At 29.3% G+C, this 15173-nt stretch overlaps 2 protein-coding genes across 2 annotated transcripts in view; both read right to left on the bottom strand.

The window, feature by feature from the left end:
- LOC109334866 (transcriptional adapter ADA2b-like) overlaps nt 1-4156 on the bottom strand; it is a 5978-nt gene extending 1822 nt beyond the window's left edge. Inside the window, exons 1-11 of the mRNA XM_019570852.1 lie at nt 3983-4156; nt 3586-3641; nt 2661-2839; nt 2463-2528; nt 2223-2348; nt 2047-2122; nt 1615-1675; nt 1478-1536; nt 1283-1390; nt 412-634; nt 68-278 (exon numbers count right to left, since the gene is read on the bottom strand). Coding sequence (XP_019426397.1) covers nt 68-278; nt 412-634; nt 1283-1390; nt 1478-1536; nt 1615-1675; nt 2047-2122; nt 2223-2348; nt 2463-2528; nt 2661-2839; nt 3586-3641; nt 3983-4035 — 1218 coding nt within the window. The 5' untranslated portion in view covers nt 4036-4156. The remainder of the gene's footprint in view (nt 1-67; nt 279-411; nt 635-1282; nt 1391-1477; nt 1537-1614; nt 1676-2046; nt 2123-2222; nt 2349-2462; nt 2529-2660; nt 2840-3585; nt 3642-3982) is intronic.
- On the bottom strand, nt 7576-10112 carry LOC109334868 (transcriptional adapter ADA2b-like). The gene is made up of 8 exons (XM_019570853.1): nt 9956-10112; nt 9615-9680; nt 9375-9500; nt 9217-9292; nt 8704-8926; nt 8361-8571; nt 8068-8211; nt 7576-7809 (listed from the first exon to the last, which is right to left on the bottom strand). The coding sequence occupies exons 1-8, from the start codon at nt 10043-10045 to the stop codon at nt 7618-7620; spliced, it is 1128 nt and encodes a 375-aa protein (XP_019426398.1). The 5' UTR covers nt 10046-10112; the 3' UTR covers nt 7576-7617.

Raw genomic sequence — 15173 nt, 5'->3', positions numbered from 1 at the left:
CCCCCCCACCAAAAAAGGGTAAAACGGCAAATGTACATAGTAATTTAATGCCATTAATGTCTCAAACCTTAAGTTCTTGAATTCTTTTAAGTGTTCTATGTTCAGAGATAACTGTTCTAAGTAATTCTTCATGCTCTTCTTTGGTATGAAAGCGCATGAAGAAGTCATATTTCCGACATATTGCCTTCTCCTCAGGTGTTAAATCCTTCTCAAATGGATTTGGGTATAACAAATTTCTTTCGAGTATGAAATCCTTTCTACGATTTCTTTCGTCAAGCCTGCAACATTGCAATTAAAAGATGGGGGTGAGAGCACTAATCTGTCAAGATGACCCTGATAACATCAATAATGTTAATGGTTGAGTATATATGATTCAGGAATGGAATTTATAAAAGCAAAATGGTTGATTACCTTTTTCCATAGATACGTAATACACGTAATTTCAGCTCCCGCTCTTCCTCCGTGTCAGCGTCCTTAAATTCCATTTCAGCAAGTAGTTGTTCAGCGTCATTATCATATTCAGGATCAAATTCCTGTCTTTTTTGGTTATAACCACTTGGTTCTACTAAAGAAGGACCTCCATTTCCCAAGGAACTTGGCTTTTTGCCTCCAAAGTTTCTGTCTACTTGAGGATCTGCCAGTGACAAAAGAACAACGAAGTTTAATACAGAATCTAAAGTGACATTAATTTAATAAGAATATGCCTGGTGGCAGAGAGGTAAGCTTTTGCCAGTGAGAAAAGGATAAAGTTTCAAGTGTTTCATGCAAGAAGCTGTTCCCCATAACCCTAGCTCAGCATTCACAAAATATTACTCTTAGGTACAGTAGTAGAAGAACACTCGCTGCATTTCTCGGAAGTTAAGTTACAGCTATTGTTGTCAAATATTTACAAAATAGACACACATGTGATAGTCTTCCTTCTCCTTTTTCTTATACGAATAAGAGTAGAAGATATCATTCTTGCTGTTGTCTTTGTGCAAAGTGGAGCTCCAAAGGGTATAATTTATTTAGTTCACTTGAAAGAGACAAATTGTTTATATGAATTGTTTGAGTGATTTGTATGCACTCGGCATTTTATATTTATAGTAGAAGAGTCCATACATGAATCCCGTAATCTTAGGGAAATAAAATCAAAAGGATAAATACATGGTATGATTTGATAATCATATATTTAATCTTAATCTTAATCTTAATCTTAATCACACAGAGTCTTCTAATTATCTCGGAAATCTTCTATTTATCTCAATAATGTCAACAAATTCAATTGGAAATCAGTACACACCTTCCATTTTAATGACTCCGGGTCCATCTTTTCCCCGGCCTGAATTGGATGCCTTCTGATTAGCAGCAACTGAAGCATGACTCATACCACCAGGACCGGATTCTGACTCTGAAATATATGAACAAGATAAAGATGCAAAGATGAACACAAGCAATTTGATGTAGAGATGGTGATAGCAAACTTATTTCATTTTACCTGAGTTTAAACTAGAAAGCAAACGACTAGAGGAACCACCTTTATGTGAATCTTCTCCTCTGAATCAATGAATATACATTATAAAATATGGTATAGAAAATGCAAGAGATAATAAACATAGAAGATGATAACCTTACTTGACTCTAGATGGAGAAAAAGGAGATTCTTCCTTTAAACCAAGATCCCCCATGGAAATTCCTGTGCCAACCACAAGTGACTAATGATTTTTTTTTAAATGTCACTGAGTCTTAGCCTATCAATCATGCAAACACACAGAAGCCACACATGACTATAACTTTATTCACCATTTGTGTAAAATATTTAACGCAATTATCAGCAACATTTTCATCTAAAGACAATTTGCAGCAGTGATGAATAGTTATTTATTATTTGCAGAGACGATATGGACTTGTATTAAAGGCTTAATTTGATCAAAAATGGTAATAAATGAGGTATACCTAATTTATAACAGCATATTATGTAAGTGAAATAAAATAAGAAAAAACATTGTACCCAAAAAAAAAACTTCAGAAACTAATTGACTTGATGTTACTATATATGGTGCAAACCTTTCTTGTCCTCACCCTGCCCTTTTGCCATGGCAAGAAGTTCTTTTCTGTTTTTCCCAACAACATGAGACATGTCCTAGAGAGCGGGAAAAGTTAAGGTCAGAATTTAAAATACCTTTATAAGAACAAATATAATGTGAAGCATTTAATGCTGCTTCAATTGATGCCTATCATACCGGAAGAGGAAAGAATGGGGAGTTCAAGTACACATTCTTGAAGTGTTCAATGCATGATTCCTTGTTCTTTGTCCCAACATGCTCAGCAACTTCTGTCCAATTTCCCAAGCCGTACATTTCAATTCCCTAGAACCAAAAATTTAGTGAGAAATATTGAATATCAAGAAGAAACGCTGTTCTTTATAGTTTTGAATTACTAGTCACCACTATTGGTAGTAAATAAATTTGAAAAGACAGTACCTCTAAAAGCAGAATTTCATCATCTGCATTCCAGTCTGGGCAAATAAGAGGGAAAGACAAATTATCCTGTCAAAATGGAATCGTATTAAAACAAAACATCGTAAAGGAGTATAACAACAATGTTGACAATTACCACAATACAATTTTAGAAGCAATTAGGCATTAACAGAAATTTTTTGAACTAATGTTATTACTGACCATAACTCTGTAAGGGTGATTGCTTTTGTGGGGTGTCACCTCAGCTCCAACAGAAAAGCACTCTATACATAGGTCAAAGTCTGGGCACATGGCACACTTCGTACGGATTTTTCCTGTAATATCTTTATTACAATAATTGCAGTGATACAAAGCCCTTTTCCCTTCACTTGCTCCTTGGCCTGGCTCACATGAAAACAAGTACAATTATTTTTAAAACGTGGAAATCCATGAATCAATAGATAGGCAACTAAAGCTCTAAATAACTATCACTGCAGCAGCATTACTTTTCTGTGAAAATAATGGTCTAGAATCTTCAACCTGACAGATCTTCCACATGTCCGCAACTACAATTGCAATGAATCTATGATATTCATCTTGTTTCCTTTATTTAAAAGGGAGAAAAAAATCCAGGAAATACCTAGCGAATATCTTCAGCAGAACATTATTCGTTGTATGCATTGACGAGGATCATTTCAAACCTTGTTTTTTGGTGGATATGACAATATAATTCAAAGGTTACTTCTAAAATACAGTAGAACGATAGTGTATGAATACATTATGACATACTCATCATTGAGTGTTGTGTGTATAAACATGGACAGTTATGCTTATTTCACTTTAGTGAGTTAAAATTAGTTTATATTTTATGAGTTTTCTCATAACCATCCACAACTACATTAAATTTTCAACCGTCGAGATAATAAAGTGTATTACTACATTATTATTACATAATATATGAACAATGCTTGGTGCACAACACCTCACTTGACCAAAGTGAAGAGGCAAGTGGCAGAATACTAGTGAGCAGATTGTGAAACCGGGCATATGAGAGACGATGTGTGTGTAAATTTGTGTGTAAACATGATTATTCTTATAGAATTGACCTTAATCAAATAGTACAAGTACATGATAATGGAAAAAGTACCTGCAGCTCCAGATTCTAAATTTTCTCCACTGGCAGCATTCTTTTTTCTCCTTGACCTACATAGCCAATAAAATATAAGCAAAACAAAAAGTGTATTAATAAATCACTTAGTTGAGCATTATAGAGCAAAATCAGCATAACATTTCAGGGAAACCAATTTTGCAAAATTCAATTACAATTAGCTAGAAACACACAATGCTAGCAAAGGACCTTAAATTATGTTAGCATAGGGTAAGCCTCGGCGCAATAAGGTTCCTATGACCCTGACGTCACAAGTTCAAATCCCGGAAACAGTAGTACCTACATTTATCCTCTCATTGTGAGAGACTCGTGAACTGGGTCATCCTTGTTTCTTATTTTTACAACAATTAGGAAAGTGGGGGAATAAAAATCAAACCTTTGATTGGGGTCCTCATCAGCATGGTGAAAATTACCGCGAGAACGACCCATTGATTCTCTGCGCGAACTCCTCAATGAATTTGAGCTTATTGAAACGCACAATCAAGATTGAAGAAGAAGAAGATGGAAAAATATATTTTTTATTAAAAAAGAAACCTAGAATTTATGGTAGAAAATAAAAATGAATTGATATTGCAATTGGGTCTGAAAATTTGGTGTGGGTTTAATATAATTTTTAGTTCTAAGCGTGACAAATTTTCTCTGTTTATTTTATATATTTATTATTTAATATTTTGTGAAAAGACAATGTTTAATGTTTATGACTTATCATTGGACGAGTTAGTTTTGTCTGGGTGGAGTTTTACATTGACTTGTAAGTGCACTACTTTTATTAGGAATGTGTCTCTATTTGATATATTACACACAGCATTCGCAATTTTGCACTCATATAATATATTTATATCAATATAGGGAAGGAAAACTTGAAGCAAATATTATATCCTGAAAAATCAGTGAATATCTTAAATTTGTTAGGAGACAATTTTCATTAGAAAAATGTAGGGTTATATTTGTCTATATGTGTTTAGTCACAGTCACTTATATGTGATAATGTCTTTTAAAGTAAAAAAATTAAAGATATTATAAGGGTAAAAACTATAAATGACAAAAATAAATATTGTTTATAAAAATGTTTTACACAAATTATGAGACATACTCTTCTTCATATTTAATATTGATTTATGTTAAAATAAATGTTCATTTTACTTATAACTCAAGTTATTTTTTATATGCACTAACATAACAAGAATTCATCCTAAATATTAAACTTCAAACAAAGCTAAGAGTCTCTCTAATAACGTTCAATCTCCTCTATTTTTTGCATTTATACTTCACTATTTTCACTTCAATTACCACTTTAAGTAATGACTTATGTTTTTTTTGTTTTCTAAGTGTATCTTCGTATTAGAGACAATTATGTTTCAGCCGGAAACATCCATATATATGTAAAAACTAACTCTTTCAACGGGTATCTTTTTCATCCACAAGACTCAAACCTGATACCTTACTTCAAATGAATCAAATATGTATCACTTGAATCAACACTCAGTAATAGTATTGACTTATGTGAATGTAAGAATATCCAACTAATAATATATAGAAAGAGAACATGTAAGATGTGATTTTTATTTACTGTTTTTTGGTACAATTTTATTTACCGTTTAGAGAAACTTAAATAGAAAAAAGGTAACAAACTAAGATATTAATTTTAGATATTTAAATTTTATCACTATTATTATTATTATTATTATTATTATTATTATTATTATTATTATTATTATTATTATTATTATTATTATTATTATTATTATTATTATTATTATTATTATTATTATTATTATTATTATTATTATTATTATTATTATTATTATTATTATTATTATTATTATTATTATTATTATTATTGTATAAACTAAAGATATAATTTTTTGATATGAAATATTTGTAATTTATATTTGAATTTATTCAATTGGTATCAAATACCTTTTTGGTGTAATGTTCAATTTTTTAAATACATTTTTAAAATAAGAAGATGATAAGGGCAAAACAAGAAGATAATGTTCTATAGTTTTTTTGTAGAAATAAGAAAATAATGAAGACAAAATAAGGAATCATAAATTGTACCATGGTGGAGTAATTACTTTATGTTTTCCCCTTATTAAGTAGTATATATATATATATTTGCATGTTTCATATAATAATATATTTCTAATAACTTATATTTATCTATTATTTCTCTAAAATAACTTTTCATTATTACCCATAATATATTTTATATCTTTATTTCTTGAGTTTTAGTAAATATAATTTTTATTTATGAAATTATTAATTTATGATATTAAAAAATTATGTCAAATACTTTGGACAAAAAACATTAGTCACTATAAACAAGCATTAATATAATATGGTATAACAAATTAAAAATAACTTCATGAAGAATAAATGCTTATACGAGAAGTTGACAAAGACTTTACATGCCAGGTATATTATATTGAACAAGATAAGAAAGCGATTTATATTTAGTGGTATGTACAGTGATAATAGTATTATCTAGTAAGTCTCACATTATCTATAACTATAATGAATGCGAGATATTAAGTCCATATATTAGGTTAAAATTCCTTGTTATAATTTCCATCAATTAGAACCATCATATGGATATTAGGCTTGTAAGTGTACTTGACATTGTAATTCTTATTATCTTATAATATATTGGTATCATGTAACACTCACGGGACAAAGATACAATTGGGTTAACTCTGTTAATAAATTATTTTATTTTATTTTTTTGTACTTTATTTGATTGTTTATAGCTAATAATGCACAACAATTATTTCTGTTCCACCAACATTTTATATCAAAGTCAATTGGCAAATGACTCTTAGCCCAACATGAAATTTATGGTGGAAAAGTCATCAGACTATGAGATAGGTGCTGACAATATCTCTTTAGATATTAGGGAGGATGACCCCATCTAAGAGGAGAAGTAATGTATCCTTTTGGCGTGTCTGTGCGTCATGATGAAGGATGTTAATTGCTAGGGGATCTATAGAATCACATAGACGCTGACTGACTTTGGTAAAAGGTATAACTTGGACATTGGCTTAGATGCAAGGTGTAACTCGAATACTGATAGAGATCCAGAGTGTGACATGAGCATTGACTTAGATGTAAGGATGTGGCACGACCATTGGTTGGCATTGACAAAATGTGTGAGTTGTGGGTATACTCCTTTTGGTGGAGTGTGGTAATTCTTTTGAACTATGATTATGAGAGTAGACAATGGTGGTAGAGGCTGAGGCTTTCCAAGGAAACTCCATGGTTCAATCGAGCTGACTACTGACGAGGGCAGTTGTTAGTGAACTTTGGTGTAGAGGTTTCATAACATCGAAAGACTTCCTAACAATAGAGAGCTACGCTGCATTTTCTGTTGGATGACAGTACAAGAAGCTATATTACAAGTTTGGAGAGTTAGACTCTTGATAACATCGTCAATGATACTTAGAAATATTTATGCTAAAGTGGGAGCATGCTCTTATATGAAAGAGTTGTTAGTAATATTTAGGTATTAAGCAAAATAGAGTCAAATATTAGCTAAAGTTTTCTAAAGAGAATGATATTCATCTATACCAATGAATGTGAAGATTGTTAGGGAAACATGAAATATATTATTATATAAAGTTTCATATTTTCTATGATTGGAATGAGAGTAAGAGATCGAAACTATATATTAAACTTAAATTTTTCTTTATAACTTGCACAAATAAGAAACATCCCACTAGTCTCGATTCATGAGTGTGCTAGAGCTTCCCATAAATATCTTTAATAACCCATAAGTCATGGGGCTAAATCTTAAAAACAATTTCTCGTGTGATAAGACAGTGTAGTGGAGTATGGTGAGGGAAGGAGCATGACAAAGGTTCTATAACACTAATTATCCAACTCTGCTCATTTCTAAAGCCTGATACACCACACTTCAAAATTCAAAGAAATTTTAATATATAAAATAAAACTATACAATATCAACTTAATAGATTCTAGAGTCACACATTTTAAGAAGCATGAGACATAATCTCATGCTGAGCCAATTCCCTTTTTGATGAGCATATCATAAACCCTGTCAATTTTCATAGGGTCCATTTGGAATAATTGATGAGCATCTGATTTTGATGAAACAATGCCAGAAAGTATTTGTAGAGAAAGTTGCTCTTGCATCTTTAAATATATAGCTGGAAGTAACCTTAGCTCACAGCATAAACGTTTCTCCTGCCAAGTAAGTTATATATGATAACTTTAGTGATAAGAAATGAAGAAAAAATGTATTAAATTTAAAAGGCAAAATTGGCAAAGACATAACATATTATAAAACATACCCATTACTCAACTAAGTAGCATGGATCAATGATTTATAATTTTTATTTCATCCAATTACTATATGACTTATGTTACCTTAATAAGGAAGACCAAAAACTATAGATATCTGGTAATGATAAAGAAAACAAAGGAGAGACACTACATGCTTACAGGTTCAGAAAGTAAATCCGCTTCACAATATGATGCTACATCCATTTTTTCTGCACTAGGAGCACTTTCTTCAGCCTCTCTTCTCTTGTGTGCCAGATATATATCGGCTTCTGCTGAATTGAGGCAACCAGCAGTCCGCGCTTCCTGAAGTATCGTGTATAAAAATTTTAAGAGTTAATGTCATTTGTTTCATTTGTGAATGTAGTATACATATCACATAATCAAATACCAAGAGTAGTAGAATGAAGCAGAGTAAATTTACATAATAATTTAGTGTAATCAAAGTCCCTGACCTGAAGTTCTTGAAGTCTTTTACGAGTTCTATGTTCCAAGATAATTATTCTAAGCAACTCTTTGTGCTCTTCTTTCGTATGAAATCGCATGAATACGTCATATTTTTGACACACTGTCTTCTCCTCGGGTGTTAAATCTTCTTCAAATGGTTTTGGGTTTGATAAATTTCTCTCAAGTATGAAATCCTTTCTACATTTCCTTTCATCAAGCCTGCAACACAGGAATGTAAAGAAAGGGTGAGAACAATACTCAGTCAAGACCCTGATAACATCATTAATGGTTGAGTTTTAGTGTTATATTGATTGAAGAAGAAAAATCTATAAAAACAAAGTGGTTGAATACCTTTTTGAATAGATACGCAATACACGTAGTTTCAGCTCTCGCTCTTCCTCCGTATCAGCATCGTCAAATTCCATTTCAGCGAGTAGTTGTTCAGCGTCATTATCATATTCAGGATTAAATTCTTGCCTTTTTGGATTATAACCACTTGATTCTACTAAGGAAGCACCTTCATTTTCAGGGGAACTTGGCTTCTTTCCTCCAAAATTACACTCTACTTGAGTATCTACAAATGACAAATCAATAACAAAGTTTAGTACTTGGCTTCATTAAGTTTATCTATACTTGATGCCATGGTTACCAAATCATACCAAAACAGACACATACAAAGAACATGAACACAAGCAAATTCGTGTATTGATAGTGCCTAGAACTTATGTTAAATGTTTAATGTCATCCAAAATATGTGATACATGAGGCATGCTAAATTTATAACAGAAGACTATATAAGTGAAATAAAATGAATAGATTAAAGTTTAAAAGCTAAATAATGTGATGTTATGTATTTTGATAAACCTTTCTTGTCTTTACCCTGCCATTTTGCCATGGCAAGAAGTTCTTCTCTGTTTTTCCCAGCAATATGAGACATGTCCTGGATAACAAGAAAGATCAACCTCAGAATTTAAAATAACACCATAAGAATAAATAGCAGCTTCAATTGATGCCTATCGTACCGGAAGAGGAAAGATTGGAGAGTTCAAGTACACATTGTTATAGTGTTCTAAGCATGATTCTTTGTTCTTTGTCCCAACATGCTCAGCAACTTCTGTCCACTTTCCCAAGCCATGCAATTCAATCCCCTGGAACAAAAAATTTATAGCCAAAAAACATCATATATTAAGAACAAATACTGTTCTTTATAATTTTGAAGTACTAGTCACCACTATTCCAAGTAAACAAATTTAAGAAAGCACCTCTATAAGCAGAATTTCATCCTCTAAATTCCAGTCTGGACAAAGAAGAGGGAAAGACAAGTTTTCCTGTCAAAATGGAACTGTATTAAAAAGAGAGTATAAAAACAACAATGTTGAGAAAACTTCTGGTGGATGATCCATCGATTATATATAAATTTTTACATTGACATTATATAGATATTACACTCATTATCTGAACAGTAGTTTAGATAGATTCATTTGAAATAAAGTCTTCCAAAAATAAGTTAGATATTCCACACACAATAACAAAACAGTTTCAGAATAAAACCCCATCTACTTAGGCATCAAATGAAAACATTTGAATTAATGGCATTACTTACCATAACCCTGTAAGGGTGATTGCTTTTGTGGGGTGTTAACTCAGCTCCAACAGAGAAACACTCTATACATAGATCAAAATCCTTGCACATGGCACACTTAATATGGGTTTCTCCTTTAATATTCCTATGACAATAATTGCATTGATGCAAAGCTCCTTGGCCTGGTTCATATGAAAACAAGTAAAGTAATTTTAAAAGCATGGAAATCCATGAATAGATAAACAAGAAAAGCTTGAAGAAACTAGCATTCAATTTTCCTATGGAAAAATTGGTCTACTATCTTCAACCTATAGACATTCTACACAGAATCTATGACTTTGCTTGTTTACTTGTTTCCTTTATTTATAAAGGGGAATAGATTAGAGGCAACACTGGTCAAACTCCAGTATGATTGAATCTCAAAATTTATTATATAAAGCTAGTACAAATGATATAATAACAACTAATAAGATTATAGATAAATTCAAGTGAAACGAAAGTAAGGTAATGCTCTATTAATCCAAATATTAGGTAACAGTTTAAAACTTTATTTATGGTGGTGGATTTTTCTTTTGGTTTCCCACCGGGGCTAACTCTCCAGCAGATATTTTTTCATCCATAAGACTCGAATTCGAGACATTGCTTAAAGGGAATCAAGCATGTACTACTTGGACCGACGCCCGTTGGTTATGGTGGTGGATTTGGCAACACAATTCGAAGGTTACTTCTAAAAAATACACTTGAAATTATAGTATATGAAGTATCTAATGAATACCCACAAAAAATTACCCACGATAGGTAGAGATTTTACCCATGAAAGTGGGATGCAAGTGCGTTATTACTAGCAAAAATCTATTAGGATCAGAGTGGCTTAGGTACCATACCACCAAGCTATCTCACACCCCACCATATCTAATTATTTATTTTTATTATTGTTTCTGTTTTATTTGTTATATTTTATGAATAAGATCCGAGAGATTTTAGGTAATATTTCTAAAGGTTTTGCTAAGAAATCTAAAAACAGAAAGTTAATATTGAAAATTTAAAAATATATTCTCTTGCTTCATTAAATATATTATTTTTCTATATTGACTTTCCTTATGTGAGTTGTTTAACTTTAAACACTGTCATTAGAACAATGGTTAGTAAAACTGCTTAAATAAAAAATGTTAAAAGACTACTTAAAACTAAAACATGGTTAATGTATATGTTTGAGTATATATAATGGGTATGAAGATATATACTAAAGTTTATAAAGATGAGGTATATATATGAGACTAATACAAGTCTTTATTTATCATACAAATATGAAGATTGTTGCCCTAATAATATATACCTACCCACATCAAAATCATTGCAAGCCCTAAGTAATCACATTACTCCTAACTCAAATTGTGAAAAATATGATGTAGAATATGATGTGTACATATTTGTGTTTGTAACATTATTGTTATTGGATTCACAAGATTATTGAAATAAGTAGATGGAGATAGGAGAATAATATAATACCTTTTTCTCTAGATTCTAAATTTTCTCCACGTGCATTCTTATTTTTTCTTCTTGCCCTAAACAGCGCAGAAATATAAGCATAATGGTAAAACATGAGGAAGAGTAAAACACTTATGCCATTGATCATGAGTAATAAAAGAGGAAACCTTTGATTGTGGTTCTGATCAGCATGATGAAGTTTTTTGAGAGAACTATTCATTGATTAATTCTCTTCGTGAATTTGATGAATTTGTTGAGACGTGAATTCGCTACGGATGAAGATGGTGACAGAAATATGATGGATGATTTTACGTGCTAAAACACTACATGTGTATATAAAAAGAATGTACCCAAAAAAATGAATGAATGAAGTTGGTGTTGATGAATGTACCGGTAGAAAACTAGGTGTGTGGCTTCTGATTGTATTTCAAGTGAAAGTTATGAGGTCTATTTATAATTAAAAATATGAGAATATAACACTTTTAAAAAAATTAATGATAAAAATTATTAACTATTTTTTCATTTTTAAATAAAGAGATAACTCTTTGAAGTGGTTGGATTTATTTATTTATCAAATCAATTCTTAATAACCAGCAAGATTTATCCCGATAACTTTTAACAATCAATTGAATTTATTGATTTAAATCAAAATATAACACTACAGAACTGAAATTATTCATTTAAAGATTTAAAATTGTTTTTTTGTCCTTTTGCACTTTGTGTCTAGCAAAAGTAATTTATTCATTTAAAAGATGAAAATAAATTGTTTCTCATAATAGAAGAAAAGTTATTTCCTCCTGCCACTAAAATTATAATATTTGTTATTTAATTATTTTCTACAAAAATATTTTTAAAAACTAAAAAATAAATAATAAAAATATCATAATTTTTATAATATAAGAAGATAATTTATCTCCTAGTACAAAGAGGCCTATATATATTTTATAGCATCTATCTATTAACAATATAATAAAAAAAACTTTCTCATGTCACATGTCACTTTCTCATTCCCTCATGTCACATGTCATTTTCTCCTTCCCTCATGCCACATGCCACATGTCATTTACAACATCTATGTTTTGTTATGTTAAAAAATAATAGTCATTGAACATAACATTAGATGAAATTGAAATCATTTTTCACATTCAAATTATTTCTTTACATTAATTTATCTATATCATTTAATGTTTACTATTAATATAAGAATAATTGTACTTTTTCCATTTTTCGCACTGAATTTTAATATTACAGTTCACATTCTTTGCATTTTAATTTTTCTCTATTAACAACATAATAAAAAAAACTCTCTTATGCCACATTTCAATTTCTCCTTACATTTTTTCCTTCATGTCATACGTCACCTCCTCCTCACATTTTTTCCTTCCTTCTTTTTATATATTTTATATGTTAATAATAATTTAATACTAATTGTAGAAAATTCAAATTAAAAATTATCAATTTATTTTTCTTATGTGCTTAAACATGCAAATACACAAGTAAGATGTATATTTTTAATAATATGAATGTATGATTAATATGTGCGTTTTAACTATGCGAATACATGGGTAACATGTGATTTCTTAGTCATGCGAATGTACGGGCAACATGTGTGTTTTTAGCCATGCGAATGTACATGTCACATGTATTTAATTACTATCATTATATTATTTAACTAAAAGATAAAAATGGTATATATATTCATGAAAAATATATGTATTTTAATTAGTAATATAATAAATCAATTAGTAGACTCTTTTTATTATTTTGATTAAATTTATCAGAAAAATATCTCGTCATATCCTAACTTAGTGTGTTTTTAATTTATGAGTTATTTTCATACAATGATTATTAGCTAAAACATAATCAAATAAATAACATTTAATTATACAATATTTGAATGCTAAAAATATATTCAAATATTTATACACAATGAACATTAATCTAAAATAAAACATAAACATTTAAGAGATATGCTAAAAAATCCTTATGACTTTATATGATACTTATAAACGTAATCACAAAAAATATGATGCAAAAATAACTCCTTATATTTATAATTTTATATAGAGAATATAGAGGTGAGATATTATCCAAAACAATTTGAATTTTATTTATTGAGTTATTTAAGAATCAAATATTTTCTATAATCACACTTTCAACAAATAAATGCTTATACAAACACATTTATAATTGTTAATATTCTACATATACACTCAAAAATCAATGTTAATATTGCACCTATATGAATGAGAAATATAATGTTTCAATACATGATTTATTGATATTATAAAATATATGTATATTATATTTGCATTATGCATAAACAAAGAAGCGACTCGTGCAAGTGCACGGGTACACTGCTAGTTAGAATTAGAAAAAGAAATATATGCATTAACATTATATAGGTTTTATGCACTGTTACTCTATATACGTTTAATTATCATTAACTTTTCTATAAAAAATAACACAAATTTATCTCCTCTTACAAGACTTGTGTATATTTTGTAGTATAAGATATTTTGTAGAATTAGAATTAGTGAAAGAAATCCATATGAATTTTATGTATTGTTATGATATCATATATTATTAATACTTAATTATCATTGATTTTTCAAAAAATACAAATAAATAATAGACAATAAATTAAGTGTATATAAATTATTACTCAAACAATACATAAATATTATACTATTGGAATTAAAGAATTCTAGAAAGTGACGATACAAATTTTCTTATAGTCAGTACATGCGGCAATGATACTTTATTACAAATATATTGAAAGTAAGCAATTTTTGAATTTAAGGAAAAGTTTTTGGAAAGGGGAATAATGTATTAACAAATCATTGAAAAACAAATTTTTTTTGTATACCACCAGGTAAATTTGCAGCATTTTAAAATAACAAAACATGAGACATTCTGACCTCTTGTGATTTTTCAAAATAGATAAGATGAGATATGTATCATACTAATTTTTGGTCTCACGAGTTGCATTTTATTTATAAAATATTATGGTAAAAACAATAGCAATTTTATGATTTAAATAACAATGCATTATATAAAGTTACTATATTATCAAGTATTAATAGAAACATTAAATATTATCAAGTATTAATAATAAAAACATTAAGTATTCATCTTTCCCCTTCGTTGTAAAAAATCTTCTCCTCACTATTGATGACTTCAAGTGAAATATAATCCTAATTTCATTATAATAGAGTATAAATATATCAAAAACTCAGTCTACACAAAAACTACCGGAATAATAACATATATGTTTTTTCGTAAAAAAATCATTTTAAAATTTATTAAGTATTTAAATCTCCCTCGCACATAATATGTGGGTATCATATTTTAATATTTATTTCTTAATAGTTATTTAAGAAAAGATTATGTAATAAATTTATCTATATATAAGATAAAGCATATTCAACAAATAATTATTTAATATTATTTAAACCTCCTTCATAATTAAGTTTTATTTTGCACTTTTTTTGATAGTATAGTATCACCGATCTCTTGTGGTCGAAATAACATTCCAAAGTCATTTATCTGAAGTCTTTATTTATTGACATTGTATTGAGACTAGGGATACCAAAAATTCTTATCGTATGAATATGCCTAAAAATATTCACAATGTGTATCCACAAAAATTGCTTATGTGTGGGAATAGATATCATGATATTTATCCCCCAAATATTCACATTATTTGTAAATTTATTTTTTAATTAAACATTATATATATATATATATA

Source organism: Lupinus angustifolius, chromosome LG19 (genome assembly GCF_001865875.1).
Source record: "Lupinus angustifolius cultivar Tanjil chromosome LG19, LupAngTanjil_v1.0, whole genome shotgun sequence".
In the NCBI taxonomy this organism is placed as follows: Eukaryota; Viridiplantae; Streptophyta; class Magnoliopsida; order Fabales; family Fabaceae; genus Lupinus; species Lupinus angustifolius.
Note: the sequence above shows the minus strand (reverse complement) of the source record. Positions and strands in the feature narration are given on the sequence as shown.